Source organism: Sceloporus occidentalis, unplaced genomic scaffold, assembly GCF_023333645.1.
Source record: "Sceloporus occidentalis isolate IW3139 unplaced genomic scaffold, rSceOcc1.0.p SCAF_4, whole genome shotgun sequence".
Classification (NCBI taxonomy): domain Eukaryota; kingdom Metazoa; phylum Chordata; class Lepidosauria; order Squamata; family Phrynosomatidae; genus Sceloporus; species Sceloporus occidentalis.
In genome coordinates this window covers 135,151,829-135,175,167 of record NW_028316984.1, presented here as the reverse complement: position 1 = coordinate 135,175,167, position 23,339 = coordinate 135,151,829, and the positions used below count along the sequence as shown (strand labels likewise).

General features: G+C 38.5%; 1 protein-coding gene across 4 annotated transcripts in view; it reads right to left on the bottom strand.

Annotated features, from left to right (window-relative positions):
- Positions 1-507: 507 nt before the first annotated feature.
- The window catches only part of DDB2 (damage specific DNA binding protein 2), a 39,741-nt gene continuing 16,909 nt past the window's right edge, over positions 508-23,339 (bottom strand). The window contains exons 3-12 of one of the 4 annotated variants that reach the window (XM_089521589.1): positions 19,801-19,931; positions 16,833-17,024; positions 15,439-15,584; positions 9,203-9,302; positions 7,762-7,939; positions 6,175-6,320; positions 5,476-5,640; positions 3,126-3,171; positions 1,556-1,813; positions 508-829 (exon numbers count right to left, since the gene is read on the bottom strand). In XM_089521589.1, coding sequence (XP_089377715.1) covers positions 1,560-1,813; positions 3,126-3,171; positions 5,476-5,640; positions 6,175-6,320; positions 7,762-7,939; positions 9,203-9,302; positions 15,439-15,584; positions 16,833-17,024; positions 19,801-19,931 — 1,358 coding nt within the window. In that variant the 3' untranslated portion in view covers positions 508-829; positions 1,556-1,559. Of the gene's footprint in view, positions 1,814-3,125; positions 3,172-5,475; positions 5,641-6,174; positions 6,321-7,761; positions 7,940-9,202; positions 9,303-15,438; positions 15,585-16,767; positions 17,025-19,800; positions 19,932-23,339 lie in introns of all 4 variants that reach the window. The other 3 variants (XM_089521588.1, XM_089521590.1, XM_089521592.1) reach the window with 3 other exon arrangements.

Sequence of the window (23,339 nt, the reverse complement as noted above, 5' to 3'; positions counted from 1 at the left end):
GACACCTGGGTGAACGAGACTACATGTGAAAGGGATCTAGGAGTCCTAGTAGACCACAAGTTGAACATGAGTCAACAGTGTGATGCAGCAGATAAAAAGGCCAATGTGATTCTAGGCTGCATAAACAGAAGTATAGTGTCTAGATCACAGGAAGTAATAGTGCCACTCTATTCTACCTTGGTCAGACCTCAACTAGAATACTGTCCAATTCTGGGCACCACAATTCAAAAAGTATGTTGTGACCAAAATGGTGAAGGGTCTGGAAACCATGCCTTATGAGGAAAGACTTAGGGTATGTTTAGCATGGAGAAGAGATGGTTAAGGGGTGATATGATAGCCCTCTTTAAGTATTTGAAGGGGTGTCATATTGAGGATGGAGCAAGCATGTTTTCTGCTGCTCCAGAGACTAAACACTGAATAATGGATGCAAGCTCCAGGAACAGATTCCAGCTCAACATTAGGAGGAACTTTCTGACAGCAAGAGCTGTTCGACAGTGGAACACACTCCCATACAAAATATTTATTAAGCATTAGGATATAGTGAATAAGTGTTGAACAAAAGTACGTAGTAACAAAAACTAACTTAAGTTGCTGAAATATAAAACCCTTATTTGTCAGCTTTCTCAAAAAGGTCCTCCTCAATCTATAGCTATATCCCAGACAATTTTGTAATACTGACTGACTTTCACACACTCACAAATACATCTAGATTAACTGTTGCCCCAAACAGCTCAGCGGGAAGAAGAGATGGTGGGAAACAATGCCCATATTTTTTTTAACATTCATATTACAGGCCCAACACAGAAGGACAAGCAGGATGCTCAATTTCCTGAAAGGAAAAATATGTTAAATAATGTTTAATAATATTTTAAAAAATGTAAAATAAAAATAAAACCATCCAGCCTGGAGGGAGTGAAAAGGCAGGCTCAACTCCATCAGGCCTAGCCTGAAGAAGAAGAGCCCTCCCCCCATGGCATCTGACACCATCTGGCCTGGAGGGAGTGAAAAGGCAGGGCCAGCTCCATCAGGCCTGGCTTTGATTAAGAGCCGTCCCTCCAGTCCATTTGCCTTGGTCCAGATCTCACAGGGAGAGAAGAAATGCTGGACTTGATCCCCTTTCCCACCACCATTCCTTTCTCCTTTTGTGTCGTGTCTTTTTAGATTGTAAGCCTGAGGGCAGGGAACCGTCTAATTAAAAAGACTGTATGTACAGCGCTGTGTAAATTTACAGCACTATATAAATAAAACTTAATAATAATAATGTTCTGAAAATACAATCTTAACTGCCAGGATACTCCAGATCGCTGCTCTGTACAATGTCCTAGGCAATTAAAAATCAGCAGCTATGCACAAATATGGTGCTTCTTTCAGCTCACATAAATTCAAGTGAACATTTATCCATTATTGCCTTTAATAAAGGATGCCTTGTTTTGACAACCCATTTTTTATGATCTGGTGAAGCTGGGTGAGAGTAAAGGGTATGCCACCTCTGAAGCCATTTCAGCCCACTGTGTCTGCACCGGCTGTTTTTAACCAGCATTACAGAAAAGCTTGCCTGATTAGTCCTTTGGATTCTTTCTTTTCTTTTTCTCTTGCAATTTGTGTTCTTTGGCTTGAGTTTTAGAGCTCTCTAATTCAAGACTGAGTAGTTTAGCTTTAGATTTGCTTGTTCCTGGGTTTGACTGTCTCTGCCTTCTGCCTCCTTGTCGAGATAAGCTCCTGTGTCCAATTCCCTCCTCTGTCATAGCTTGCATGAGATGCTCCTGCTTTTTGGTCACCATCTCCTCACGGCTCCAAATAAGAATATTAAAGCCTGCAAGAAAACAGCCATAGTTTTAGCAATTCTGTTTTGGATACATTTCACATACAATGAGATAAGTAGCCAACAGCTGTCTAGGTTCTGTAATACAGTAGTTTCCACAGCGCTGAATCACTGGCCATGCTGCTCTCCAGAAGTACTCCACCCTCAATGTATAGTATGGCAAACATCACCTGCAAGATCTAGTTACTTTCCAAACACTCAGGTTTATGGAAAGATTGGCTTTTGACTCTACCAAGTCCATGTCCAAGTCTATAACACCCACTAAAGAATAAGTGTTCCAAATAGCAGGTAATGATTGGGTTATGTGAGTAATTCACATTGCCCATGAAAACACAGGCAGTATGGTAACTTCAACACAGTAACATATTCATGCCTGATTACTTGTTTCTTCTCTTTTTAAATTGTATACTGTATTTTATTTTTGCATGATCATTTTACAATGCCCATTATATATAACTCTAAGGTCTATAATGATGAAAGGTACTTAAACTAAAATTTTAAATAACCCCATGTGCAGCTAATTTCCTGCATGAGTGAAAAGGCCTTCTAATAAGATATGAAGCAGACACAAGTATGGCAGCTGGCAAGCATGTGTCAATAATCTCCATAATTCTTAGCACAATATAATGAATAGTCACAGTTGCTATTGTCTTGCTTCTACTAAAATGTTAACAGTCTCAGATATTAATTTAAATTAAAAATCTAAAAACAAACCCCCTACACACTATTTAAACTCCAAACTGTATTACTTGTTGTTCTTCCTTCTTAACAACACAAATGTAGTGCAAAAAACAAAACAAAAAACTAACAGATGGTAGTTCTTTTTTTTCTATTATAAGTGAAAAAAAGTTATCAAGGGCCAAAGTAAATAGAAAGCAGCAACAGGCACTGTTAATTATCAGAGAGCTTCATAGGAGATAGATACTAAATCTGAGTTCAGGTTAAGAACCTGAGCAAAAGACTGTGGGAGAAAATGCATGGAAAGATTTAAGTTTCCTTTGCTCAACAAGCCTTCCTTCCTATAAATGTGAACATGCTGTAAACTGTATCCTTATATATACAATGTTCTTATTTTATTTCAACTGTTTGATATTAGCCACCTTTACATCTTTGGGAAAAGTCAGGTTAAAAGTGTCTTTAAATTATTAAAATGTATGTAATGTTTTGATATAAAATGTTGAAATATTAATGAGTAGAACCATAAACTCCAACTCATTCTTAACAAACTGTGGTTTGAATGGTACCTTTTTACTTTAATCTGGGATAAACACCCAGCTATTATCAAATTAAACCAATCACTTACCCATTCCAGAGGCCAGTGTGTCTCCCATAGGGTTAAACTTATTGAGCTGCAAATGTGAACACAATAATGTATTATAACCTTGTCAACTGGTCCCTTATCAAATCAGAAACTGGAACATTCTCGAGCAACAAAGAAAAGACTAGCATTGAATGTAGGAGAGCTCTGCACAAATCAACAGAGCTTTGAATGTCAAGCCAGCAGTACTACCAGTATCATGAGACACAGATATGGGTCCTGTGAGGAAGGGTGGGATGCAACTCCAGCATCACTAGGAAAGGGAATAATGTTGCTGCTGATGTTGTTGTCGTTCTACCTGAAGACTAGAGATGAAGCTTTCCCTGAGAATCTGCCCACAGTGCACAATCAGATGGGTAATCAGAAAATTCCTCAAGTTCTGTTTTTGAGCCTGAATGACCCTCAGAGAAATCAGCACTAAATGCTGGCTTGCCCATTTCAGGTATTCTTACCCACATTCTACACACAATGGTGAAGCTGAAGCAATTCAGTTCAGAGACGCACAGCTATCTCCTCATTTCTGAAGTTCAAAAAAAGTGCAGATAATATCTCTAAAGCAGAGGTGGGGGAAATGTAGCCCTCCTGTTTTACATCCTTCCCAAGAACTCCTTGCAGTCCCCTTCCACCCAGAAAAAAAATTGCTGATTTTTTAATATTGAAATTGGCACAAAATTGCCCAAACTGCCACAAAAACATGCTGATTTGGTGTCCCTTGTGCTGAAAACTGAAGCTGAGAGTGATGTTACAACATTTCCCAGGAGCAACACCATGGTCCAACAGGAGTGTATGTGGGAGGGAATTTACTCTTGGCCCCTTGGGGTGGCTCACCCTCCGCTAATAGAAGGGTACAGGCCTGAAACATTACAGCAATGTGAAGTGACAATTAATAGAACTGTATACAACAGTGTATATGATATGACAATATCCACAACTCTGAAAAATGCAACTAAGTCAACATGGGTTTCAGAGAAACAAGTCATGCCAGACAAATCTAATCTCTTTTTTTGATAAAATTACCAGCTTGGTATCTACCAAGGGAATGCTATGGATATACTATATCTTGATTTCAGTAAGGCCTTTGACAGGTTTCCCCATGACATTCTTGCAAACAAGCTTGTAAAATGTGGCATACACAAGGTAACTGTTACATGGATTGTAATTGGTTGACCAGCTGAACCCAAAGGGTGCTCAACAATGGCTCCTTTTCATCCTGGAGAGAAGTAACCAGTGGGGTATTACAGGGTTCTGTCCTGGGGCCAGTGCTATTCAACATCTTTATCAATGACTTGGATGAAAGAATTGGGGGTATACTTGTCAAATTTGCAGATGACACCGAACTAGGAGGAGTAGCTAATACCCCAGAGGACAGGATCAAAATTCAAAATGACTTTAATAAATTAGAAAGCTGGGCCAAAGCTAACAAAATGCTTTTCAACATGGAGAAATGTAAGGTACTGCACTTAGGGCGGAAAAATGAAACAGATATAGGATGGGTGACACCTGGCTGAACGAGACTATGCATGGAAGGGATCTGGGAGTCCAAGTAGATCACAAATTGAACATGAGTCAACAGTGTGATGCGGCAGCTGACAAGGCCAATGCGATTTTAGGCTGCATCAATAGAAGTATAGTGTCTAGATCAAGGGAAGTAAGAGTGCCACTCTATTCTGCTCTGGTCAGGCCCCACCTGGATTATTGTGTCCAGTTCTGGGCACCACTATTTAAAAAGGATGTTAAGAAACTGGAGCATGTCCAAAGGAAGGTGACCAAAATGGTGAAGGGTCTGGAAACCATGTCCTATGAGGAAGGACTTAGAGAGCTGGGGATGTTTAGCCTGAAAAAGAGAAGGTTAAGAGGTGATATGATAGCTGTGTTTAAATATTTGAAGGGATGTCATATTGAGGAGGGAGCTAGCTTGTTCTCTGCTGCTCCAGAGACTAGGACCCGGAGCAATGGATGCAAGCTACAGGAAAAGAGATCCCACCTCAACATTAGGAAGAACTTCCTGACAGTAATTGCTGTTCGACAGTGGAACACACTGGAGGTTCTTGCAAGATGAGATGCAGGTGGAAAGGGCCTCCCTGTCCACATAAACCCCTTTTATGACTGTTATTTGTCTACGGAGACCTTTAAAGAATAGATTAGGAAGCCAGAAAACCTACACGTAGTGGTTTGTGCTGAAAAGAAAGCCTGTATTAAACATACATTTTTGTCACAAGCAAATTAGTCAATGACACCATATTGGAAAGTTATTCTTGATCTCCTATTCTTGATCTTGAATCCATAAGCAATTGGGAGCATAGCAGCTGCTTGGAATATAAATTTCTACACTTACCGAGATAATGCCCGATGCATTTGAATCATGTAACTGGCACACCATCTCCCCACTGTTTCCATCAAATATGTCGATTGTTCTCAGTTCATCTGCTGTGTATCCTGGGAAAAGAGGGTCTGGGTAACGACCAGCCACAATGAGATCATAACGAGGATGCCATGTTGCCTAAAATATAAAAATGGTGATTAAGAAAAACTACTGCTAAAGTTGAAATATATCACAGTAAACTAGGACTTCAACAACAAAAATGTACTCCTGTGAGGCTAGAGTCTATCCAATCAAGTTCAGCTTCTAACCCTCCATAAGATCAGACAAATCATATACTTTTAAAAACATCTTGAGGTAGCAACAGAATTTTCATAGCAATTGTTTAGTCTACAACATGACACTTGTAGACAACTACAATTGTGCCTGTTGCCCTATGATTCCTTTTGCTCAAGCCCGCCTCCAGTTCCCATCTACTACTCAATCTCTTTAGATATGAGCCTAATGTTGGCTTTATTTACACAGATTCATAACAATCAACAAGAGAATGACCCAATCCATATTCTGGCATTGGATCCATATAGGCAAATATCCCTATATTGCAGTCAGGATCCCAAAAAGTTTCCATACAATAGCTGTGGGATGGTTTTCTTATTAACTCACTATTACCATCAAATGGGCAATAACTGCTTGTTACTTTTTCAATTTTTTCACCTTGATAGGCGTAAGGTGCTGAAACTGGCGATGAGGATGTGAGATCAAATGCTGTGGTTTGGACCAATCAGAAGATGAATAAATCCGGATTTCACTGTGCTGATCAGTAGTCAGTAGCTTAGCACCATCAGTTGGGCTGAAATAAGCTGTGAACAGGAGAGAAAAATGCTCACGATAATATTTATTTATCTAGAACCACAGTGGTATGGACTATAAAAAACAAATTTCCAAAGACCTTGTTACATTTATTGTGTTGTTTCCTAGACATTCTAGTTATGGACGTTCATCTCATTGTGCACAAGCATAATATGTATAATAGAGAATCCTCGCCACGTGTCAGGATCCTGATAAGTCAATTCTATACTGCCTGTTTACAAAAGACGCCGTTGCTTAGGTCCAAAGCAGACCCCAAGATAGACTGAATTTCTGCTAAATGTTCTTTAGCTGAAGTCATTTCTCCACCTGGTTTCTTTACTGGCCAGTTATGTATGATCATTTGTCCTTTATCTGATAATCTCTTACTGCACAAGCCATGATTAGTAGTAGATTTTTTTGTTCACCAGTATTTGGGGTACATGAAATATTTCTCCACCAACCTCTGCCATATCGATCAATTGGTGTTACAGTGCAGAGAGGGTAGGGAGCCTGCTAGAACCATCCAGAGTCTCGTTTATAGATGCCATATCAGAACTTAGTAATGCGGTGTTTGATGGAATATTATTATCTTTTCCTTGTACAAAGGAAGGGACAGTGCCTAAGTTCTCATCTACCTACTCATCAATAGTCTGAAATCTTGGATCAGATGGAGTTAGGCTAAGAACAGAGGTTGCTTTTCCAGAACAAAAACCATGTTCACTATTTCTAACTTGATAAGAGGTTTCACAGTTCAGCCCTTCATAATTTCATTTAGTTGTTTTGTTGCAGAGTTTAGGGGTGGATTGAATGCTTCAGGCATATCCTTCTCATGAGGCTCATCCAAACCTGCTCCACATTCTTTTTCTTCACTGGGGAAACAAGTCTGGGGGGGCTACCATCCAAATCCCAAGCTCTGCAAGTCCTACTAATGTTTCAATAATAGCTTTAAGACTAGAAACTTCCTTTTGCAATACAGCCATTCTATTAAAGAATTTTACTGCTGTTACAAGCATAATAAATTGCCACACATCAGTTCATCTAGGTTTCTAATTCTGAAGGCTGAACACCAACATAAAAACTTAACTTGAAAGTCAAGCAAGCCTGCAGACTTATTTCAATATTGTTTTCTCCTGGGGTAAAGGAAATGAAAAGAATAAATATAGAACTAATCTTTATTTTCTTCCTTTTTTTCCTTTTGTGCTTATACCAGTTTTCCACTATTTGCAATGTGTCCTTAATTCATTTTATTCAAACAACTGTGTTGAGCTAAACGGAGTGATAGGGAGCCACGCAAGGTCAAGCAGTAAATCTAGAAAACTGTCAGTACAGCAGATGTAAGACAAACAAACACAGAGGCCACTGAACTTAAAGTCAGAGATGCAATTAAGGATTGAGCATAGGTAGAATTCTGTAAGTTACTAACAAAAGAGAGATCTTATTTTTCCATTTTACCTGCATTGACAGGTTTGTCATGTGGAAGTATATGAAGACAGCTTGATTTGTCCTTTATGTTTCTTAGATCCCAGATTTTAACTGTCTGATCCACTGATGCTGTAGCCAGGAGCCAATCACAGTGAGAATTAAACTCCACGTGAGTAACTTTCTTTTTGTGCAGTTTCAGGTTCCATATCTATGGTGGATCAATAGAAGATAAAAGACATGGCATTTAACAGAGCAAGAATTCTGGCCTGCAAGTTGTAGATACTGGTATATAAAAGCCCTCCTCCCGACCACCATCTTGAGGGGAGAGAAGCAGGCAAGAAACAACAGGCCTCTGCCTGCCAAAGAGAAGAGCCCTCCTCCCGACCACCATCTTGAGGGGAGAGAAGCAGGCGAGAAACAACAGGCCTCTGCCTGCCAAGAAGAGCCCTCCTCCCGACCACCATCTTGAGGGGAGAGAAGTAGAGTCATGATGTGTTATGTATTGTTAATCTGATACTGGAAACCGCTTTGATCGTTCACGGAAAAGCGGTATACAAATAAAGCTTATTATTATTATTATTATTATTACTACCTTTCCTGAGAGATAACAACAACAACAACAATAATATCTTTATTTATATTTCCCGCCTCTCCCCATGGATCACTTCAAAAAGGGCATAAAGGCAAGGACATGCACAGCCAACACCATAAACTCTACCAAAGAGCTACGGATAAATTGAAAGAGTTGTTCCCAGGTTCTTCTCCTAGGATGTGACCTCCCTAGTACTAGAAAACACTTAAATTACAGTTTGTATTACTGTATTGGCACAAGGAATGATCAACTGTAGCCCAATATCACCACAAAGAGATAATATCCAATAAAGGAACCACACAAGTGAAGTGACTTCCCATACAGGTCCAAAAGCTGCCAGAACATGGTGGGACTAAATCAGCTGGAGTCTCTACACCACTACAACACAACATGAATGATGTTCATTAATGCAAAACTGTGTAAGAGCACTGTAGAGGGGGGAAACAGAAAGTGGGGAGCAGCCAATGGAATGCACAGAAGAAAAAAGAGTTGTCTCAAGATGTTCAAAAGATTATTGTTTTATTAATTTTTTAAAAGCCTGATGTACTCTTAAGGCCTTTTTCAAGGGGCTATATAAAATCATAAAAACACAATACATAAACAGATAACATCACATTACATAAAATTATTATTACATTGGTACATGGCTTGTGGCTTGTAATACCTTTTTTAGAATCAAACTTCAGAAATTTCTGAACCAAGAATTCTCAAACCATTCACTGAATAAGAGTTCCTAGTTCAGAAATGTCTGCAGTCTGCTTCTAAGACTGTAGACCAGTTTCAGAAAATTCTGAGGTTTGACTCTAAGAACACTTTAGGCTAGTTTAAACAATGTCTTGTCAAAGAAGCACGTAAGACAAAGAGGATGGGCCCACTAACCTTTTTACCCTCAGTACTAAGCAGGATGACATTGCCCACATTATCACCTGTCACCACCGACTGACATGTTGCAGATACATCAACACTGCAGTACCAGAAACTGAAAAAGAAAGAAGTTCAAATTCAGAACTGGCATCTTGTGCAACAAATATTAAGAGGGTGCTCTAAAAAACTGCAAAAGCAAAAGTTGCCATCCTAGTATTAAAATAAGGAGTGGAATCCTAACTGAGCTGAGTCCTAGGAATTGCTCTGATGTGGGATCTGTTTGAGGTTAATTACCAAGTACTGAAATAAATCAATATGAAAGAAACCTAGTTCAAATCAAGAGGCCAATTATCTATGCCTACAATCATCACTTAGACTCAAAAAATACTAAACATATTTTCTTTCTAAAATGTTTTAAAATAACTATTTTAAATGAATATTGACCCCAGGAAATTGACAAATTTTAAAGCCTTCAAAACATGAGACCAGATTAGCATTCTTCAAAAACCAAAAATAGACAAACAAACAAAAAAACCCAGGTCTAAACACACTGGTAATAAACACTGCCTGTAGCCAACAACAGCTTCTGAGCATGAGGTCCAACTTATGTGTCAGTTAGTTTCCCTTTCAAATGCTGAAATGTTCTTACAATGCTAAAACATCAGTTATTTACTATGTGACTTGGTCTCTACATTCAATCACATCTTCTCTGTGCAGGACTCTAGGGAGGGAAAAATTCCAAAAGCTGACTCAGTCACACTTTTATCCATACTATGTGTTTCCATCACAAGGAAAACACTACTATTTTTACTGAAAAGGTTTTTGCCTTCCCTATAAATCAGCAGTACACAGTAAACACCAAAAACATGCAATTTCCAAGATTCTTATACTCTTTTCCCATCACAAAGTACTGTGCTGTTTCATTTGTCATAATGAACAACAGAACTATACACATACGGGCCACCACTTGAGCAGATTAGAACGTCAAACAGAAATTACTATTTCCTAAATGCTCAGGAAAACAGCACCAGCAACTTTCAAGAGTCTGTCCTGCAAGGAGGTTAAAGCAAACTTAGAAACTAACCAATAGCCCTGCTTTTTGTGGGTTTTTCAGGCTATGTGGCCATGTTCTAGAAAATTTTCTTCCTGACGTTTCACCAGCATCTGTTACAGTTTCTCTGAAGATGCCAGCCACAGATGCTGGCAAAACGTCAGGAAGAAAATTTTCTAGAACATGGCCACATAGGCCGAAAAACCCATAAAAAACCATGGATGCCGGCCATGAAAACCTTCGACTTCACAACAGCCCTGCCTTTCTCACCAAACATCATGAAATTCATGGTCACAGGCTGGGGTACAGGAGATCACTTTAGCAGTTTGGCCCTCAAGACTGTGTAGTCAAAGGGTGCCATCCCCTGATGACACATAAAGTTTTTCCAATTCAAATGGGCTGAATTTCATGCTTCCAAGAGAATCCCCTGGGCCTTTCTGAACCACAGATGGGAAGAGGAGAGCAACACACCCATGTTAATGGGAAAAGATGGGAAAAGCAGGGGTGCACTGAGCTCATGGAGACTCTAGATCAGCCTTCCTACAGCCCTTTCACACTAGACAGTTATAACATTGTGATTCTACTTTAACTGTCATGGTTTCAATTTATGGAATTCTTGAATTAGCAGTTTAGGGACATACATTTGTAATTCATCAGCCATAGAGTTCCAGTGCCCACCAAATTACAAACCCCTAAGACTGCATAAGATATGATCATGGTAGTTAAAGTGGTGCAGTATTGCTGTAGTTGCACTGTGTGAATGGGACCCTCACACTCTCCAGATGTTCTGCTCCCAGGACTCTTGATTACTGACTAGTGCTGATGATGATTGAGCCATACATTTGAGGAATGGTGCTCTAGAGGAATTCATGTGTCAGGTTAAAACTGGACTTGTTAGCTCTGAACCAGGACTATACAATACTAGCTACTCAATTTTTCAGATAGCTACCTACAAATTATATTCAAAATTAAGTTAAAAAATGCTGAGAAGCTATTCAATGCCCTTTTGAAAAACTACTTATCCAGTGTCTTGAAGAGAAACACAAGATAATATTTGTACTGGTAGAATGATCTCACCAGTCCCCTCCTGCAAAATGGTTTGTATTGACTTTATGTTTCCCCCACTCCCCATCTTCTTCCCCCCAACAATGGAGTTTATCACACTGGGGGAGATCCCGCAGGAAAACAGGAGTTAAACGCGATTTAAAGTACATTTGAATTTAAACAAAACTGGCAATTCAGGGAGTTTATCATACTAGGGGACTGCCCAATTGAAATAACGTGAAGTTAAAAGGAAACTCGCATAAAAGGAATGGAATATAGAATTAGGGCATATGCGGATGATATTGTGGTCATAACGGAAGACCTTGTCACACACATTGAAAAGACACTGCAAATAATTGCGGAATTTGGAGAATGTGCAGGATTTAAAATAAACAAATTGAAATCTGCTTTAATCACCTGTAATATGAAAAAGATAGACCAGGAATTGCTTGAACAGATAACAGGTATTACAATAAAGAAAAAAAGAAAACTATTTGAGTATACAAATTACAAAAAGAAATAGTGAATTATTTGATAATAATTATAAAACAATTTGGCAGGAAATTAAGAAAAAATTACAGATTTGGTTGAAATTACAACTATCATTATTTGGTAGAATTGCCTTATTGAAAATGTACATACTACCTAAAATAATTTATTTGTTCCAAAATCTCTCGATATTAACAAACAATTTGGTATTCAGCAATTGGAAGAGAGATATACTAAAATTCGTATGGGAGGGCAAAAAACCCCGTATTAATTGGAAATCATTAACGGATAGTAAAGAGAGAGGAGGGTTTGCAGCTTCAGATCTTAGGCTGTACTATTATGCATGTGCACTGGAATGGGTGTTGAATTGGATTGATTTAAAAAATGCTAGATTGTTAAATTTAGAAGGTTTCAATATAATCTTTGGGTGGCATGCATACGCATGGTATGGTAAAGTTAGGCAAAATAAGCAATATAACAATCATATAATTCGGAGAGCATTATTGAGAGTCTGGGCTAAATATAAAGACAAGATATATAAAAATATCCCAAATTGGGTTTCACCACAAGAAGTGTTTGCAATTAGGATACATTTGGAAAATAAAGGTTGGTTAAGATACAAGGACATGCTGAAGAAAGACACAAAAGGTACCTTAACAATTAAAACGAGGGAAGAATTGGAACAAAGTAAATTAAGTGTACAGTGGTTCCCATATTATCAACTGGCAGAAAGATTTAAAGAGGATAGAAAAATCTTTGTATTTGAAGGAGGGAAAACAGAATTCGAAGGAATAATTACTAAAGGTAAGAGATAGGGGCTAACTGCGAAATTTTATAAGATTTGTTTAAAACTAGAATTAGAAACAGAAATAGTTAAAAGCTGTATGATAAAATGGGCAAGAGATGTAGGTCGGATAATAGAGCTAGAGAAGTGGGAAAGAACATGGGGGAAAGACCTACGGTTTACACTATGCACAGATATAAAAGAAAACATCCTAAAAATGATGCATAGATGGTATCTCACCCCGGTCAGAATAAATAAAATGTATAGGAAAAAAATCAAATATCTGTTGAAAATGTAATGAAAAGATTGGAACATTCTATCACATGTGTTGGTCGTACCCCAAAGTAAAACAATTTTGGAAAGAAGTACATAATGCTACTCAAAAAAAATTAATATTAAGATAAATCTGGAACCAGAATTATTTTTATTAAATATGATTATGGAAGAAAAGGCAAGGAAATTACTTAAACCAATACTATATTTGGTAAGCACGGCAAGAATTTGTTTGGCAAAATTATGGAGAAGCACAGAAGTACCCACAATAGATACCTGGCTAATAAAAACTTTGGATGTGGTTGAAATGGATAAGCTGATATCTTTACTACAGGATAAACATAATAGTGACATCAAAATATGGGACCCTCTTATAAAATTCTGTAAAGACAAATGGAAGCGGAAAGACTGATATCTGGAGGAATTAAATTGCTCCTCTCTATATGCCAGCTAGAAAAAAGCGATATATTTGAGGGACAGGCATGGAGATGGTTATGAGATACTAAAAGATGTGAGAAGTTGTTATATAGAACATGATTCTTCCATGTGTAAATTAGGAAAGCTATCTGTGTAGAAGTTGGAGTTAAAAATTCAACTTTTTGCTTATTTAATCAGGGAAATCAGAGGCAAAGCTGTTAGTGGAATGTCTGTATAATTTGCGGGGGGGGGGGGTTGGGTAAGGGGAAGGGGATTGTTCAAAGATTAATGTATAAAGATGCCAAAAAAGAACTCTTTTGATTTTTTTTGTTCTGTAAATATTTGTAGAAGTTCAATAAAGACTATTTAAAAAAAAGAAAGAAAGAACGTGAAGTTAATCCGAATGCAAAGCAGAGAAAAACAGCAGCTTTTTTACTTTCAGGTTGTTCCGCGCAACTTTAGCACAGCTTCCAGCCTCGTAGGACACAAGCATCATTTAAACAGCATACCTCCAAAGTGACCTGAAGCAGCTTTATTTTGGCCTGTCTTATGGGGCCTATGTGTTCAAATAGATTTCTTACTGTTATGGTGAATGTCACACAGAGAAAACCTCTAATCGTCATGTCCTTCTCTACTACTGAATTCAGTTCAAATATCACTCCTTACTTACGAAAACACCATCACAGGAATTATAGGACCATAGAGTTGGAAGAAACCAGAAGGGCTATCCAGTCCAACCCCCTGTCATGCAGGAATACACATATTAAAAGCCTGAGGGAACTTACAATTTTGCAGAATCACAAAAACTTTTAAAAGAAGTCTTTTTTTCTAAGGGGGTAAAACAAACAAAGATACAGCCCGATGGAAGGCGGGCATACTGAATAGAGAAAGATGTCCATTGTGGATGGAAATCAAGAGGTGATGGAACAACATACCCCCAAATAAGATATGCCTGATTGGCCAGAATACTGAATAGGACTCTAATATTTTAATGCAAGTCCCAATTGTTCTGTCTGACACATTTTTGTAGTATAATGCATTCTGTTGTTTTATGATGATTTCTCTTTTTTAAAAAAAAAATTTATTGCAAATTTCATATATACATCAACAAAAGAAGATAAAAAAAAGTAAAAGAAGGTATATATACTATACATTTCCATATGCAATAGATTTAACGGATATCTGACGTTCATTACATTGTCTATCAGTCTAATAGCCTCAATTTCTGAAATTCCTTATAACTCAGTTCTAGTAGAGTTACCATAATTTAGTTATATTTTCCCATTTAGTAGCGTGTTCCTGTATGGTTCTGTTTGCTCCTAGCATTGTCATTTTATCCATTACATAGTAATCATGTAGTCTTGTTAACCAGTCTTCTAATGAGGGCAGTGTCTCAGATCTCCAGTTTTTTGCTAGACTAATACGTGCTGCCGTTACCATATATAATATAATACTCATTGTATTCATTGATAATTTTGATTGTATTGTATCTAGCATATTCAGTAGAAATATTTCAGGCTTTAAGGGAAATCTTAACATCAACGTTTCTTGCATCTTTTTATGGATCATGATCCAATATTTCTTTACATATTCGCACTGCCACCATAAATGGAAGTAAGTTCCAACCTTCTCTTTGCACTTCCAACATTTATTGTCATAGGACATATTGATCCGAGCTAGTCTGGCTGGAGTTTCTCATTAATGTGTTTCTCAACCTGATTTAAACTGGAAATTGCTTTTCCATCTTGTTTTTAAACTATATAATCAACCTTAATGCCAATTTCTGTGGCTAAAACATGGGTGAGAAATTTCCCAGGGTAAAGGAAAGCAAAGTTTGACATGCACATCCCAGATATGGTGAATTTACCAGCACTGAATTTACCACCAGTTCTGTGGTTGCCTCAATGGTGAAGAAGGATGCTTATGCTATGCTCCTGAATTGGAGGGGAGCTGTGAAACATGAATGTAGGGTCTTCATGTAGTCTTCAGGTGGTGTGTTGCCCACCTGTGGGCCAAAAGGTGGAGCACTTTAAAACAAAATTTTCAGGAATAAGCACATCATCCAAGTTCTCAGTGGGACAGCAGAAATAAGCAAACAACAACAAAACCCTAAAACTCCCCATATCTACACCACTTGTGTTGCCTTTCAATAACAAGGAGTCAAAAGTAGAAAGAACTGGATTGTAATCTTACTCCCAGTCGTTGGTAGTGGTGAAGACCTGGACTGTATTTCCATTAAAATCCTGCAGGGCAGTAGTTCCAGCAATTGATGATGTGTACAGCTGACAAGGATTAAAAGGGTTAAACTTCATTCCTGTGATGGCCCCTCCAGCTCCCATCTACAATGAAGGGGGATGAATAAAACAGAAAATCACTCAGAGATGTGGAAGGAGGAAAGTCCCTCTTATTCTCTCATCAATCTGTACTACAGTACTACGCTTCCCAAAAGGCAATATTCATCCTTATGACACATCAGCTAGGCTGAGCAAGTACCATGACAATAAAAAATTTCCAATCCCTGTGGCCAATACCAATTCTGCTAAGTAACTGCTATGGTGCAGTGTGATCCTGCTCCCTCGCACAATAACCAGGCTTGGACCAGATTCTTATAAGGAAGGTCATCATTCTGTGGAGTGCTGAAATTCACTTGTTCATTCCCAATAAGCATGAGTTGCCCTGGGAACACCCTGTAACAGAATGATTGTTAAGTGAGAATCCCTAAGGGTACCAACCATTCTAGTAACAATTTGGGGAAATTAAGTTGTGCTTATTAAAGGATCTTTATAAGTTATTGATACACATTTTGTTTTGCACATACGAACAGAAAGATAGATCAAGATGACAAAGGAGAATGCTGGAAGCAGGTAGGAGTGCAATATATGGACAGTGCTGGAGAGCCAGTTTAGGGGCTATGTTAATGGATGCCCTAACTGTCACTCAGTTTTCATGTGTGTGCTATCCCTTTTTGTTTCCTTTCTTTTTTCTTTTGCTACTAGGTTAATGCAAGCCTTACACCCTGTTTCTACCTAGAGTATTAGTCTTATACTTTTTGAGCTCTTAGCTCAAAAGGTCTAAGGCAATATTGTAATATTCTTTGCTTCAATAAAGAGAGAGAAAAATCCAAACAGCAACACAATATTTACAAAGGTGGTTAGGAAGCGTCAATAAAACTACTCTTTTTCTGCTTGTTAGTTCAGCCTCTAGAAAATATGAACATCTGTCCACTGTGGAACACATGCATAATTTGCTAGAAGTCTATCAATACAACACAGTTACATAGCCAATGAAACATATAACTTCATTTATAAGAACTTTCTCTCTTTTGCTCAGCAAAATGCTTTCTAATTTGAGAAAGTATGAAAAGTTAACTCCAAAACTCCTCTGTAGCCCTCTTTCCAATTTTCCAAGTAGGTATAATAGTTATCCAATTTAAGTATATCCTTGCCTAGCTAATTATTTCACTTGCAGAGAAACTACAACACAAATTTCTCAAGTGCAATTTAATTCTAACTTGGAGCTTACACTGTTATCAACTGATGGACATGACAAACTGCTATAGCATAGTTATATGCTCTTGGTCTTCTTACTCCTTTTATGAAGCAGGTTTTGTTTAGCACTTCATAGTCCCACAGAATGATGTCTCCACCTTTGGAGCCCACAGCAACTGTGCTAGGGTATGATGGATGCCATTCCAAGCATGTAATTCTTCTATCAAAAGGACTTGCTGTTCGGAAGAGGCGGTATGAATAGAGAGAACGTACAAAGGGCACCTGTAGACACTGTAACAAAAAACAATAAGAGATTGAGACCCAAGTTTTGCAGGTCACAGGTATGTGCTGCTTTTGCACAAACTGATAACTAGACACAGGTTCATAATTTGCAAAATTTCCTCTGATATTCATTTCAATTTACTATTTTTTAATTTATACTTTAAAATTTGCTTCTCAAATTTACTTTAAATGTACACCTCTTGCTAACACAGCGAAACTAACTCCCCAGCAACAAACAAAACTGACACAAAAAGACCATTATGGCCTTTCTGTAGCTGATGGATTAAATTTGGTGTTCAATCAGATTCTGTTACATACTCAAATATTCCTCTAAATGCCATCTGTATTCTCCCACACACACACTTGAATGTGTTCTGCTCCCCACATATGCTTGATTCCTTTTAACTTGATCTGCCATATCTATTAGATTCTAGAGCAGGGAAAGGGACTGTCTTATAATTGTCTCACAAAATGCACTGGCCAACTAAAATGGCTTCTGGCCACTTTGGCGACATGGAGTTTATACGATGCACATTGCCAAAGTGGCTGGAAGCTTTGTGGAGCCTGCACTCCAAAGGATCGAATTAAAAAGGAGTGAATTCGAACAGCCTCCTGGCTGGTGCAGCTTGCTACTGCAGTCAACCTGCTTTGGGAGTGGGCCATATGGTCACCATGGTGTGGCCCAATCATGGCTGGACGCCACTCTTTACTGGACGTCTGTTTTGTCCAAGTGGCATTCTGAAAATTCAATGAAATAAATTTAATAATAATAATAATAATAATAATAATAATAATAGTTTTTATTTGTATCTTCCCGCCTCTCCCAATGGATCGAGGCGGGATCACAACAGAGTTAAAAATACTTGTAATATTACAACATTAATTACAATTAAAACCACAGCTAAAAACATAAAACATCAATCATCCATCAATCACGGGGTCAGGTGCTCTCAGTCCATACCAATGGTCTTCATAAAAGGTCAGGAGGATATGCACGGCGGAAGAGCTCTGTCTTTACCGCCTTCTTGAAAATCTCCAAGGATGTAACAAGGCGAGTCTCCTCTGGGAGTCCGTTCCATAATCTAGGAGCAGCTATACTGAAAGCTTTTTGGGAAGTGGAAACATGTTTGAATGGTGGCACCTCTAACAGGTTCTTCCCACTTGTTCTAAGAGTGCGGGGAGGATTGTTATGGGGAGATGCGTTCCCATAAGTAACCCGGACCCAAGCCATGTAGGGCTTTAAAGGTAATAACCAACACCTTGTACTGTGCCCGGAAGCTAATTGGGAGCCAGTGTAGCTCTTTTAAAATAGGTGTTATGCACAGTCTTTGATATGGGAATTCCAAAAAATGTGATTTTTTTTTCATTGCCCTCACTGGAATATGATTGGTTTTTGCACATTTATTTGACTTACATTTAACAAATGACATTTTTTTTAAATGTTCCCAAACCCATAAGTAACTGAACTGAAATATTTGACTAAAAAAATAAAGGACAGGTAATGTGGTTTAAATACAATATTTGAAATTTAAAGTTTTTAAAGAGAAAATTATTTTATCAAATAATTGTCTTTAAACATTTACAGTTATGTACCTCTCTTATATGGTCTTCCTAAATTTAAGGAGAAAGGGAACTGAAAACTGTTAAGACATTAATTTTAGCATATCTCAGACATAGAAATAATACTGTTTGATGCCGCTTTAAGTGCTTTAGTTCCATCGCATAGAATCCTGGGGTCTTTAGCCTTCTTTATCAAAGAGTGCTTGTGTCTCACAAAACTACAAATCCTAGGATTTTGTAGGATGAAGCCATGGCAATTAAAGTAGTGTCAAACTGCATTATTATATAGATACACCCTAAGAGACTATGCATGGTATGTTATGGATGTCCAATCATTTACTTCCAATAGAGATAACTGGGGCAGTTGTCACAGTCCAACAAATCATCTGCACTACTTTGCTTAATTTCAGATTCAATTTGGCATCCATTGCCACTAATTAATTTTATGAAAAACTGATTACAATTTAAATTTTCTACTCCATCACTTTGCATAGTTGACAGGAGTAACTGTCAGCAAAATATATTACATGCACCTACAGGTATATTGTCTGACTTTCCTTCAAAATGAAAGTAGTCTCAGCTTGTTACAGGTTTAGCAGCAAAACAGAGGGATTAGCTATATAAACTCTTTTCTTTTGCTAATTTTCTGTCTCAGAGTTGCCCGCCTTCCCCAGCTGCTTCTTTCCTGGCAGAGTAAAAAATAAAGGCTCCTTATAGTTTAAAAAGATCAAAACACAAATGATACATCCAGCAACATATTTTGTGTACTTCCGTTATGTGGGGAAAGTATGATGAAACAGTAGCATTACCATGACAAGCAACAGGCACGGGAAATTTTGTAAGAAAATGAGAAACTTGACAATGAGCACTGATTTGTGATGTGGCATATACAAAAAACAGAACAGGGATGAGAGTGTGTAGAAATGACCCAATGCAAAACCAAAATTACAGGTTAATGTTAAACATAGCGGAGCAAAGGAAAAATTCAAATTCATGTGAACACATGGACAAAAAAAGAAAAAATGTACAAGCCATTGCATTATGTATACTATGGACAATGGCACATAAGCACAAGTTGGACCATACATAATTCAAAAACCTTGCCATACACATTTTTTCTATTTGATATGTGGCATACACACACATCCCAAATGTATACTTTGGACATGAATGGCAACTGTAAAGAACTGAGCTTTTTAGACAGTTAAAAAGCAGAAATTATCACCTTTCTGAGCTGTGTCTTGATTGTGCTTCCCAGCATGTTCTGATAAATGTAATGGACAATATTTTTCTGCATTTCCAGCTGATGGACGAATACCCCTCTGTTTCGGATCATGGAGCAATTGAAAGATTGCCCTGCCACACAACAACTTACTTAGAATGAAAGATGTCACATACATACAGTCTAAGTTATTTTTACTACAACATCAATATTAACTACTGAAGACATGTGACAAAGAGTGATTACAAGAAATAATGGAGCTGGGGGGGGTGGGAAATGCAAACTGGGAGGGGGGGAGGATTACCATACATATTACATCAGAAAGTCTACATGTAAATTACTACATAACAGAGAAGCTTAGATAATATTTTAAGATTGGCCAATGCCACTGTGCAGAGACTAAATGAAGTACAAATAACTGACGTGAAATCAACAGCTGCAGTGAATTATAATTATCATGCACCATGAATACTCATAGTGTATTCTAACTTCACTTTAATATTTATTTATTGTTGCATTTATATGCCAGCTTTCTCCTGGGGTGGGGTCCAAGGAGGCATACAAGAATTTAGAACAAAATGAAATTAAAGACTTATTTTACAAAAGTTAAAAAAGGTTTATTTAATAATACTATTTAAAAATGCTGGTTAAAGCAACTTAAAACAGACCAACACAGAGATGAACATGTAAATCACTTCCTCCCAACCAAGGTATATATATACCCCACACACTTCCATGCCATCACCAACTGAAGATGCCAGCCACAGATGCAGGTGAAATGTCAGGAATAAATTCTTCCAGAAAGGGAAAACCCACAGAAAACTACAACTCAAAACAGTTTAAAACATCTATTATTATTATTATTATTATTATTATTATTATTATTATTATTATCATCATCTTCATTATTGTGATTATTATTACCCTGTATTTCCCATCAAAATTGGGACTCAAAATGGCTCACAATTTAAAAGAACAATACAAAATAAAATATTATCCAGTGGATATCAGTTACTAATTACTAAATTACTAACTACTAATTACTAATTAAAGGGAGGCGGAAATACTTGTATACTACTTCACACACGCTACTCAAAGGCCTGTCTGAATAAAACAGTCTTCACTTGCCAATAGAGAGAGCAGGGAGTGGGGCCAACCGGACTTCCTATGGAGTTTCACAGCCTGGAACCGGCCACGGAAAAGGCTCTCTCTTGTGTCCTTCTCAAGTGTGTCTGTGACAGTAATGGGACTGAGAGAAAGCCCTCCACTGCAGATGTTCAGAAAACATGCTTGAGTATGCAAGGATTTTAAGACCTACAGGAGAGGCTTTTTTCCTGATCTTGCCTCTTGAGGACAAGAGAGAGAGCCTTCTCAGTGGCTGCTACCAACTCTGGAATGCCCTCCCATGTGAGGTTAGGCTGTCCCCTCCCTGCTTTCCTTTCATCAGCACACAAAGAACTTTTTTTTCAAGTAGACCTCTAATATATAATTGTGTCAGGGAAGCTTTTATATGGTGTGTTGTGCATTAGATTTTTTTTTTTACCTTTTATATATTTTATGTCATTATGTACTGTTTTTACCCAGATTATTTTCATTGTTTTAAAACATTGTATTTTAAAAAATTATTTATTTTATTTATTTATGGTATTTATACCCAGTCCTTCAGCCCTAAAGGCTATCAGAGCGGCTTACAATTATTATTTTTAATTAGACGGTTCCCTGCCCTTAGGCTTACATCTGTGAACTGCCTTGGATCACTTTCTGGGATCCACCTTCAACACTTTGCTTAAACCTCCCTCTCCTCCTGTCTCTTCATCATTCTCTCCTAATGACTTTGCTAATTATTTCATCTCTAAGATTTCCACTATTCACTCTGAGATAGTCCCCCCCGATTCTTCTTCTGCTCTTAATCTTTTATCGCCCTCACCTAACAAATTTTCTGTGTTTCCTCCTGCCTCTTTGGATGAACTCTCTACACTTCTGAACTCTTCCAAACCTGCAACCTGTTCTCTTGATCCAATTCCTACTCGTCTTCTAATCTCTATAGCTCCCTCCTTTCTGCCCTCGCTTCTCCATATCTTCAATCTCTCTCTCTACAGGCTCCTTCCCGTCGGACTTCAAACATGCTCTCATTTCCCCAATTCTGAAAAAACCTTCTCTCGACCCCTCCTCTTTGTCTAGCTATCGTCCGATTTCTCTTCTTCCTTTTCTTTCTAAGGTTTTGGTACGGGTTGTTTATTCTCACTGTCTTGAGTTTCTTGAAGCCAACTCCATCCTCAATCCCTTTCAGTCTGGTTTCCGCCCAAGGTATTCTACTGAGACAGCTCTCACTAAGATTTCGAATGACCTTTTACAGGCCAAGGCTAATGGCCTTTACTCTGTTCTCATCCTTCTTGATTTGTCTGCTGCCTTTGACACTGTTGATCACTGTCTTCTAGTTGATATACTTTATGACCTTGGGTTCTCAGACTCTGTTCTTGACTGGTTTAGATCTTACTTGTCTGGCAGATCTTTTGCAGTAGTTGCAGGGGGCCAGACTTCTTCTCCTGTTCCCTTATCTGTTGGAGTTCCCCAGGGCTCTGTTCTGGGTCCCCTTCTGTTTTCTCTCTACACACTGTCCTTAGGAAAACTCATTAGCGCTCTTGGCTTTTCCTACCATCTGTATGCCGATGACACCCAGCTGTATCTTTCCACCCCTGATCTTTCTCCAAGGCTTGAACAGCAAGTTTCATCTTGCCTCACAGCTGTCTCGCAGTGGATGTGCCATCGGCGTTTGAAGCTCAACATGTCCAAGACTGAGCTTCTTGTCTTTCCTCCTAAGCCCACCCTTCAACACTCCTTTTCTGTCTCTGTGGACAACATTTCTATTCAACCCGTCCAGCAAGCCCGCAGTCTTGGTTTTATCTTTGACTCTTCTCTGTCGTGTATCCCTCAGATCCAGACCACAGCCAAGGCTTGTAGATTCTTTTTGTACAATATTGCCAAAATCCGACCATATCTCTCCTCCTCTACTGCCAAGATCCTGGTCCATGCCCTAGTGATCTCCCGACTTGATTACTGTAACGTCCTCCTGGCTGGGCTTCCTCTTTCTCACCTCTGTCCTTTAATCTCTGTTCAGCATTCAGCTGCACACATTATCACTTCCACCCACTGCGCTGACCACATCTCTCCTGTGTTGGCATCCCTTCACTGGCTCCCCCTCCCTTTCCGCATTCAGTATAAGCTCCTGATGTCAACATTTAAAGCCCTCCATGGACTGGCCCCTCCTTACTTATCAGACCTTCTTTCTCCTCACCTTCCCACCAGGGCCCTCCGTTCTGGTAGTCAAGGTCTGCTGTCTCAGCCCAGGATTTCCTCTGCCCCATCCCGGATTTGCCCCTTTTCACTTGCTGCCCCTCACTCCTGGAACCTTCTTCCCCCACAAGCAAGAGCCATCACTTCTTTAACCAGCTTCAAAACGGAGTTGAAAACCATCCTGTTCAGAGAAGCCTTCCCAGGCATTGCATAATTGTTGCTTACTATTTGATGTTCTTTTGGTGCCT